The sequence below is a fragment of the Eleutherodactylus coqui genome, chromosome 2 (assembly GCF_035609145.1).
Source record: "Eleutherodactylus coqui strain aEleCoq1 chromosome 2, aEleCoq1.hap1, whole genome shotgun sequence".
In the NCBI taxonomy this organism is placed as follows: domain Eukaryota; kingdom Metazoa; phylum Chordata; class Amphibia; order Anura; family Eleutherodactylidae; genus Eleutherodactylus; species Eleutherodactylus coqui.
Genome location: NC_089838.1, coordinates 20,315,050 through 20,325,822, shown reverse-complemented (window position 1 = coordinate 20,325,822; position 10,773 = coordinate 20,315,050). Strand labels below are relative to the sequence as shown.

The 10,773-nt window shown below is 45.8% G+C and overlaps 1 protein-coding gene across 3 annotated transcripts in view; it reads left to right on the top strand.

Annotated features, from left to right (window-relative positions):
- The first annotated feature begins 5,866 nt into the window (after nt 1–5,866).
- The window catches only part of LOC136611149 (LON peptidase N-terminal domain and RING finger protein 1-like), an 81,524-nt gene continuing 76,617 nt past the window's right edge, over nt 5,867–10,773 (top strand). For all 3 annotated transcript variants that reach the window (XM_066590444.1, XM_066590443.1, XM_066590442.1), the window contains exon 1: nt 5,867–6,393. In XM_066590444.1, the coding sequence (XP_066446541.1) occupies nt 6,093–6,393 (301 nt within the window). In that variant the 5' untranslated portion in view covers nt 5,867–6,092. The remainder of the gene's footprint in view (nt 6,394–10,773) is intronic.

Sequence of the window (10,773 nt, the reverse complement as noted above, 5' to 3'; positions counted from 1 at the left end):
TGATCCGCACGCTGGGAAAAATATGCTTTAAATTGCTTTGCAGATGCTAGTGCATCCCTATGGCCAGCTGGAGGTGCGGATCTCCCGTGGGGGAGCCTCGCATGGATTTTATAATTAGAATCCGCCCGTGGACATTGGGCCCAACTCTGTCTATGCAAAATAGAATATAATCCCTGTGAAGATTCCTTATGAAATCTGAATGGTGCCATAGTCACGTGATGTGCTCTTTTATAAATTCGCTCTCTTCAATACTTTTTCTTGCCTTTTTTTCTTCTACTACACATAAATCTAAGGTTTGTCTTACACGGAGCAGCTGTCAGGCACAGAATGAATTGCGCATTACCAACCAGAAAACACAGTCACCAATGCTGTTTCATTACTTTGGCTGTCATCGTACATCAGTTTTGATTCAGTGTCAAAATATTCTTTTCATATATCTCCTTTTGTACATGACACCGACTCTTGGCGAGGGGCGATAAACAAAAAGCTCTACTTTTACCAGTTTGAGCGACTTATTGCTCTTTTGAATACATTTTTCTTTGAGCAGGGTTGAGACTAAATCTTATTATGTCTGTTTATGTTTAAAGTTGTTGCAAAACTACATACTAAAGAGAAGAGTGACGAAGTGTATAGAATAATGTTGGCTCCCTATTCTGCACCAACTTCATACGGACACGGTATATACCGAACTATTCTGGCACAGGACGCTGACATGAGCACTTGTCTGCTGGTGTGTGAATAGATTGGTTAACTGGGAGGCTTGTGTCTCAGCCGGCCAATCAGCGTCTGTCTACATTTTTACTGGCTCCTCCTCATTGAGGACCCTGGTTATACTTCTAGTCTGAAGGTGTTTCTGGTCTAGTCTGTGGCTCCTGTCCTGTTCTAATGGCAGATAAGACTGTTTGGAGTTAAGGATATTTGCGTGCTATCACATCTCTGTCCTGACTGCTATTTCCACTTTTTTTATTTCATCTGGTTCATTGCATTGAACCAGGTTCGCCACAGGTTCCTCACATGGGGTCGCCCCTTATCAGGGTGAGTGCACCGCTCTTAGGCAGGGTCTCATCACATTAGTAGGTCAGATTTATTATTCCCCCTACTTTTTGTTTTTTTTATATTTTGTGTTCTCTGCCTTAGTATATTGTGTGCATATCCATCCTTTTAGGACAACAAATTGTGAGACAAACCATAATGTCTTCTATTCTCCATCTTCTCCTGTATCCAGATGTCTTGCCTCACGAACCGGGCAATCAGAGGAATACAAGGTCATCCACTAGGCACCGCAGAAAAGAAGTAGCAATTAACTCTCTCCTTCCTAAGAGTGAAATGCAGATGATGCGGTTTTCGTGCCAATGCGATTCAACTTTTACTGTAGTAAATCCTACTGTCAAAGCCCTAAATTAAGCCCTAGCCGCAGGGAAAAAAAGGTCACATCACCTTAGAAGCGCTATCCGGCTCCGCTGCGTCTTCTTTCCCATCCGGTAACTGTTCTTTATCATCTTTTCTGTCCGTGGATTGAAAAATCCCCACCTCCTGGTAGAGCTGCCTCTGATTGGCTGAGCGCTGTGATGCTTAGCCAATCAGAGCCACCGCTTAATGAATGGCTGTGATTGATCCATCAAACGCTAGCTCTGATTGGCTAAGCATCATAGCGCTCAGCCAATCAGAGGCAGCGCTTCCAGGAGGAAGGGATTTTTCAATTCCCTGCTAGAAGAGATGATGAAGAACAGTGACGGAGACAGTGGAGAAGATGCAGTGGAGCCGGACAGCGCTTTTTTTCTGCAGCTAGGGCTTATTTTCGGGTAGGGTTTATATTTCAAGTTACCCCCACGAATCTTCGCAAGTAGTGCTACAAAGTCGTGTAAGCACCACAAAATCGCAGTATCGCTGCAAGAAAACGCAGCGATATCGCACGGACCACCGATGCAGCCTTAGGGTGCCTTCACGCTTGCGATCATCATTAAATTGAAAAAGATGCGGCAAATTCAGATTTTTATTTCCGCTAGATCTTCTCCAAATGCTGAATCTGCAGCAACTGAGCGGAGAGAACTTGGCTGTTTGTCACAGTCACTGTCACCGTCCCCAAAACAATCAAGATGAATTGATCATCTAATGTTCTGTCTGGAGATCAGAATGTGGACTCCTACCAAGTCTGCTGGCTAAGGGCATGAAAACCTATGGAGAACTTTAGCCAAGAGTATTAGTGCCATCTAGACTTTGGAACAATACTTGCCGACCCCGCACACTGCAATAACGCACATGGAGTGCCTGCAGGTAACTGTCTGTTTACATACTCTATTGAACATGGTAAACTAAGGGACACCAAATGTAAAAAATATGCCAAAAAATCCTAATTCCCTTCTTTAAAGGGGATCTGTCATTAGAAAACAAAAATTCTATACTCACCTATTCCTCCCCCGTCAGTCTGCTTACCGCATCTTCTCCCCACCAATCTTCTGTCTCCTGCAGTCCCTAAGGTCACCTCACCGTAAGCCGGCTGATTCTTCATCTTCTGGTGACGAATCGTCCATTCTCTGCAGTCTCCTTCCTGCAGGTCAGTGTATCCAGTCACTAGTGACGTAGCATCCATAGCCTAGCAGGGAGTGCCGAGCTATTGACGAGACTGCACATGCTCGCTCTCTCTCTGCAATAGTATATGTACTCTCGCGGCGAGACAGCGCACATGGACAGTCTCTGCAATAGATTGGCATTCCTTCCTAGGCAGTGAACATTACGTCACTAGTGATGTAACCTACACTGACCTGCCGGAATAAGATTGCTGAGAATGGATGCTGCATAACAAGAAGAAGAGGATCCGGCCGGCTGGAGGTGAGGTGACAAGGGGGACTGAGGAAGATCAGCGATAAGAAGCTGGCCTGAGGAGAAATTGGTAGGAATGAATTTTTTTTTAATTGACAAAACCCCTTTAAACCTTTAACAACGCGGCCCTTTTTTCCATTTTTGAAATTTCCTCCAAAAGTTGCCATTTTGCTGCAATTTTCATGCGGCGATATCGCGATCGCCAGTGTGAAGGAGTCCGTTATTACCTTTTTTCTTGGAGACAGGAGTACCAAAAAAAAGGCACAATTCTGGCATTTATTATTTTTTTTCTGACAACGTTCACCATGTGGGGTAAATAATGCGTTACTTTCACAGATCGGACTTTTATGGACGCAGCGATACCAAATATGTTTTTGTTTTTTTAATTTAGATTTTTTGAAAATTATAAATATGGTAAAAGTTTTTTATATATCTGATAAAACTTTTTAAAATTTTTTTTGAAATTTATTGAGTGCAAAAAATGGCGACAGAAAATAATTGAAAAAAATTTAATGTCTGAAAAAAAAAGGAGTACAGCAAGAAAAAACTATACAAGTTTGGTATCGTAGTAATCATACTGACCCATAGAATACAGTTATCAGGTCATTTTTGTTGCAGTTTGTACGCCGTAGAAACAAGACGCTCCACTTAGAATTTTTTAAAAATTTTTCAGTACATTATATGGTGCATTAAATAGCACCATTGAAAAATACAACTCGTCACGCAAAAAACGAGCCCTCATACAGCGACATTGATGGATAAATACGATTTTTTTAAAAGGTGGGGGGGGGGGGGCTTGTAATTAAGGGGTCAAAGTTGTTTTTTTTTTACTTTAAATGGTCACTGTACTATCTTAGTAGCCGGGAGCCAGGAGATTTCAAATATCCTGCGCCGATCTTCTCTACTGCACATGCGCTGCCATTTTTTCTTTGGCGCACATGCCTAGAAGACGCTGGAGGGTCCATTCCGGACCAGATCAGCGGGGGACATTACTTTTTTGGAGGTAAACAATACAAAGAAATGCTATTTTGACATTTTTAGTTTCTTTTTTAAGCCAATCACGCAATAACATTTTTCATCGTTTTTTTTCTGCCTATGGAGCTGTGTGGGCTTCTCTTTTTGCGACACAAGTTCACGTTTTCATTGCTACCATCTTGGAGTACAGATAACTTTTTGATTGCTTTTTATTACACTTTTCGAGAGGCGAGGAGTACAAAAAAAAACCTCAAGTCTTACATTGTGTTTTATTTTATGTCTTGCGCCGTTCATTATGTGGTGTAAATGACATGTGAACTTTATTCTGAGGTTGCTATGGTGATACCAAATTTACATACTCTTTTTGCTTCTTTTAGGCCATAGCCCATTTTTTATAAACACGTCATGACCTATTTTTTTCCATTTTTGCTTTTGTATTGATACAGATCAGTAATTGTCCAATAACAGCAAATAAGGGCTCAGTCAGACGAGCGTTTTTTGCCGCGCATTTACTTGCCACGCAAAATGCATGCGTCAAAAAATCGCATGACCGACGCGGGCGTCACAGTTTAAAAATCGCATGACCGACGCGGGCGTCACAGTTTAAAAATCGCATGACTGAAGCGGGCGTCACAGTTTAAATTCGCACATAAAGTGCGCTGCACACTATCCCCTGGTGCGGCTGTGACAGCAGCATCAGGGGATTCCTTGGATGTAAAACCCCTGATTGCTGTCACATCCAGGGGTTTCACCTTGTGGCCAATGGGGCCGGTGGCAGCAGCAGCGGCCCCATTGAGAACATACAGAGAACATCGCTCTCCTGTGCCACAGCTGTGACAGAGGATTTCTTCATCTCCCTGGGGAGTCCCCTCATCACTGAACACTGTGACAGCATTGTCACAGTGTCCAGTGACAATGGGACTCCCCGCGGAGATGAAGAATTCCCCTGCCACAGCTGTGGCACAGGAGAGGGATGTTCTTCCATTGCTTTCAATGGGTGCGGCGCTTCTGCAGTGATTTTCGGGGAGGGGCTTTAAATATAAGCCCTTCCCTGAAAACCTTCCCTAGAATGTGTGAACTCTACAATTCTTCCCTAGAAATGAATTCAATGCATGGCTGAGTGCTGCCTCTGATTGGTCACAGCGCTCGGCCAATCAGAGGCAGCCCTTTCAGCAGGTGGGGGAGAACTTCAGAGCAGTTCAGGAGGACAAGCGGCTAGACTCACCTGAGCCCCTGCAGCGCTAGAGAGTATATATATATATATATATATATTTTTTTTTTTTTACACATTCTAGGGATGATTTTAAATCTCGGACAGGCCGTGGATCTGATGGCTTCCATTGACTTTAATAAAAGCTATCTGTGCGGGATCCGCGCAGAAATAGAGCGTGCGGCGATTTCTCTTCCGCGTGCGGAAAATCGCAATTGGTTTCTGCTCATGTGGAAGAAAACACGTTTTGCCATAGCATGCTACGGGCGGTATTTGCTGCCGGATCACGGTGACAACACAGTCGTGGACATGAGCCTTTACTTGACAAGAGCCACATCTGCGCCTTTCTAGTCATAGGCGTTCATCTGCGCCAAACAACGTAAATGTGACTGTAGGCAGGTGTGTATGCACCCTTACGGCACCTCCGATAATAACGGCGCCACAACGCCCCCCCTTTACGGCATCATTGAATTCACCCTATAAAAAGGACAGTCATAATAAACACAACAGGGCAGATTACTAAAACTGTCTAAAAAAGGAAACTTATGTGTTGCCCATAGCAACCAATCAGATCACAGCTTTCATTTTGCAATAGCACTCTAAGAAATGCAAGCCGCGCGTTGATTGGTTGCTATGCTGTCCTTCCCCCAGCAACGAGTATATAACTATATCCTTCTCCGTGGGTGTCATTCCCCTCGTATCCCCGGTGTACGTGTCCTGCCTCCCTCCTCTCGGTTATATCACCATTATGAAACACGGGCTGCTGGCTGTTTCACAACAAGGGCAGGGAGTCCCCGCCGCAGCCAATAGGAGCGCGCCGACGGCGTCATGTGACCACAGACTTTATGTAATGTGGCACACGTTATATATACCGGGGTGTCCTTCCCGTGGGCACGGGCTCTGCTTATGACTCTGTGCCCCGTGCAGCACTGGGCATTGCTGTGCACTGCAGGCTGTCACCTTCTGCCAATATCTGGTTGGCACTCATTACATGCCAGGACTAAAAAAAAAATGCCCCCCACTGCTTCCTGCTGATGCACCTTGTAGCTGAGGGGCTTTAAAGGGATTTTTTTTTTAAAGAAGCATCATGGATTTGTTGAGTTGCCCATCCTGCCAGCAGCCCCTCTGGGACCCTGTGACATTGCCATGTGGGCACACTTTTTGTAAGAAATGTCTTAATGATGCCACCAGATGCCAGCTGTGCCAGCAGAGGCTAGAGATCAGCGGTGCCCAGGAGCGCCGCTGCGCCACCGTCCTATCCAACGTGCTGGACAAGTGCCTGACGGTGGGGACTAAAGTGAAGAGGATCACAAGGGACCTGCAGGAGCTGATGGCCGCCCAGCGGTACGAGGAGGCCGTGACGCTGGCCTGCAAAGGCATAGTGATGGGTAAGGAAGGGTTAACAGAAGACCCCTCTTATAGCCGACCCCGAGATTGGGTTTTAGGTCGATTTAACGGCCGTTATAAGCTGTGCGCCGCGTGCGTATCACTCGAACACGCAGCAAGGATACAATGCCGTACCTGCTGCACGCTGACAATCGCCATCCGCTATCGTGGCGTGTATGTGCGCGTAATGCGCGCCAACATAGGACATGCCACAATATTTTTTTCGCACATGTATTTCGCATGCATTGTGTGAGCGGCATAATTAAAGCCTGTGCGATATTGGCCCTGCGTGATATGCTCATGTGAGACCGCTGTCACACGTCTGAGAAAATTGCGTGAGATTTGAGTGTTGCGAGATGCACAAAGCTGAAGGCTGCGCTGGAGGATCGCAACTTTACTTAAAGGATGGCAGGCGTTTTAACACAATAGCGCCTCGCATCCGCAGGGACATCGCAGGAGTGCCATATCAGGACAGGTTTCACGGCCCAATATCGCGCTCACCCGTGTGAAATTAGCCTTAGCCTGGGGTCACACAGGGCGGATTTGCTGCGGTTTTGCCGCGGTTTGCCGTTGCATATCCGCACTGCGGCAAAACCGCTGCGTTTGCAGTGCAATGCAGCACAAATGAGTTTTGGAAAAAAGCTGTTCTCACAAGGCGGATTTTTTCCGCACAGCCTCAGTGCGGAAATGCAACTGCGGCGCGGTTTTTAAAGAAGCAGCATGTTCATTCTACGGTCTTTTCCGCAGCGCTTTTTTGTCCATAGACCTCTATGGACGCAGCCAAATCCGCGGCAAAAAGTTAAAAAGTGCTGCGGGAAAAAACGCTTTCTGCAAGAAAATCCGCAAGCCAAAATTAACCTTTGAAGCGGTTTTGCCACAGAAGTAGTTCTGCGGCAAAACCGCAACGGAAAAACCACGGCAAAACCGCAGCAAATCCGCCCTGTGTGAACCCAGCCTTAGGCCTCACTGACACGGACGTATGTAGCCCATGTATCATGCGCATATTTATCACATATGTAATACGCGGTGCTAAAATCCCATTGATTTATTTTGGGCTGCTGTCACCCGTGTTTTTTTTTTTTTTTTTTTTTTTTACACACGTCATACATGTGTGGGGGAAAAAAAAGGTCCTATTTTGGTGCGTATTACATGTGTAATATGCGCCAATATGGGCTGCAGGGATTTAACATGCACAGCAAACATACATGTCACATACGTATTTAGTGTGTACTGTGCTCATGCAGAATATGCGGGCCGCGTCTGTGAGTGGGCGTGTGTGTGCGTAAAAAAAAAACAAAAAACCGCCGCTGCACATACGCATTGTAATTGTGCACGCACCGCGTTTCGAATGCACCCATAGAAAACAATAGGGCTCCCGGCGCATCATATGCGGTAAAATAGAACATGCTACATTCTTCTTTTATACGCTTATCATGTGAGCGGAACAATGAAAACCAACGTACCTTCATTGACGCCATTTACTACGTATTATGTGCGCGTAATACGCAATGCGAATACATTCGTGTGAGCGCGGCCTAATAGGGAGGCACGGCTTGCCCTCCTCCTTACAGAATGCAATGGAATGGCCAACCGCTGCTGACAGAGCAGCTGACCGCCGCAGCAATAGGCCCTGTCCCCCCGATATCGCACCCCCTAATGTGCGTTTTCACAGCGTTGCGATGCAAGGTATTTTGCGGCAAATCCGCCTCCATCACTTCTGTAAAGCAGCGATCGGCAAGTGTTTCCTATTGCTTTCAGCGGTAGACCTCGCATCGCGCCGTGCGCACTTCGCACGATGTATAATGTGCTTTACTGTCCCATTGAAAACAATGAGTGATGCGGTCTGAGATACGCAAAAAGATGGCACATGCCGCGATTTGTATAGGACTCCATACGAATGGGGTTCATAATTGAACGAGTTTTGTGCCTCTCGCAACGCATTAAACTCGCGCCAGATTTTTGGCCGCCTGAATCCGCCTTTACAAGTGTGAATTCCGGTAATTTATGCAACAAAACTTTAATTAAAAACAGTTTCTTAAATAAAGGCATATTTATCTATAGAATATATTTTGCGCCCGATTGTCACCGCCGCGCCACATTACCACCAACCATTGACGGCGTCCTCCTGACATGCGGTGTGCAGAAATTATAACATTTTGACCCCATCTGACCCAAAGCAATGGCGGCTGGACCCGTGGTAAGACATGGGCTGTGGGGCGTAAACGCCACCTTGTAGCAGCTTGCACAGCTGGCGCCATGTGGGCACCATGGCTGCCCCGTTGTACAGCCTGCACAAAGTAGATGTCGCAGTATGAACGCCACGCCAGGGAAAGTCTGCCTTTTATCATTATTTATGCAGTCAGCAAATGTAATATGTAATGTATGATACTGCCTGGAAACCGTCAGCAAGGAGGCAGCTGCTACTGACAGATCTTATTAGTGCTTGGGCAAAGAAATACCCAATTCCTATAATCCATCATTATTTGACAGCCCACTGGCCCGCTTGGGTTGTCCACCACTTTTTGCATATGTACATATGAGATCGATGGAATTGGGACGACACGGGGGTTTACAGCCCCATGCCAGCCGAGGCTAGCTGCATAGCTTTACAGCTGGTAGCACCGGTGAGCTCCTCCTTTTGTCTATACGCACCTCTGTTCGCTCTATAGATGAGCGCTAACACGAACGCTGTATGTTCTACTTTCAGCGTTGCAGCACGTTTTTGATGACCTATGCTGCCAATTAAAATATATGGGGTGCGTACTATGCCACCAGGAGCTTTTTTTTTTTTTTTTTTTTTTTTTATTGCTCTTTTTGGGTTTATTTTTCAGGGGAAGGGGTTTGGATATGAAAACCTTTTTCTTTCTTTTTGTGTTTTACCACATTTGTTTGTCCCACAAGGGGGACTTCTAAGATGCGATTGTTTGATCTCTTTGATAATACACTGCACTACTTATGTCGCACAGTGTATTCTCTCGTTCATCACTGACAATACAGCCTCTTAGGCCGGGTTCAAATGAGCGGGTTGAATTGCGGGAGGCCCGCCGCTGACCCTGCGTATGGCAAGCAACTGTATTGCATATGACCGTGGTGGCTCACAGGCGGTCCTGCACTGCACAGGTTGTTTTTTTTGTTTGATTGTATTTCCCGCACTGTCGCCTAATTGCATATGGGCTGCAGGTCACATGCCTCCATTGACATCAATGGAGGACGTCTGCGCGGATTCCATGGTAAAATAAAGCATTCTGCGATTTCTTTTTTTTTTTTTCTCCTTCTGCTCACGGAATACGCAATTTATATCCGCAAATGTGAAGGAAAATTTGAAAAGGCATACCGATCGTAGAATCCGCAATTCAAATCCGGTTGTGTGAGGCCGGCCTTACTGTCAGTAATGAACACTGATCCTCATATGCCATCGTTCATGGCATACCCGGAGGGCATGATTGGCACCCCGTGATCAGATTGTAGAAGTGCCCAACAGCCCTACCAGCGACGATCAATCCTGTGCTTTACACAGGTGCGGTAGTGGTTCAAGTGAATGGAGGCGGAGTGGCCGGGGTTCATTCCGACTCGCCTGCTTCCATTCACAGTAAACAGGAGTCACTCCTAGACTTGAGCGGCTTCTATCTACACTGAGTGAGAGGTGATCTGAAACGGAATGACTAACGACAACTGAGTGCCTTGTCGGGGGCCGTACTTATACAGGCCGACAGTCACCCAAAATTGCTAATTTGTATCTGTAAAGTACAATCAGCAGCCGCCGGTCAGTTTTGTGCCCCTTATCTTACTGGATTGGTTGATAAGCAATCACAGAAAAAAGCGTTAAACGCAATAAAACGTAACTTTGTGTCATTGTACCGCGATTTCCAGCGGCGTTTTTGAACGCCTGTCACGGTATTTGACAGCACTTTTTAACACACTCTATCATTATAATAGGTAATGAGCTGCGTTAAACATGAAAATGCTGAAAAATAGAACAGACAGCATTAGAAAATCGCGGCGTTTGTAACGAGTTCGAGCACAGGTCCCATTAAAATCAATGGAAACATTGTAGCGCTTTTAGTTCGGCGCTTGGAATGCCGCGTTAATCACTGTAAAAAGCGTTGTGCGTGACAGTGGCCTAAGGTGCACCCAATAACACTCAGATGTACCTGTTAACAATACGGAGCACCCATCCTGAAAAGGGCGACCCTGTGCTGGATCCTCACCCTAAATACCCCTAAGAAGCCCTGAAAAAGGAAGGAAAAAGAAGACTAGAAACATATCTAAAGTGGTAGATAAAAAGACTGTGACTCTGGTCTATTGGTGGATCTCTGACGAGCGCCATGGACTGTTGTTGGATGGAGGCTATTTTGACCAAATATGGGCAATGTTTCTATTTT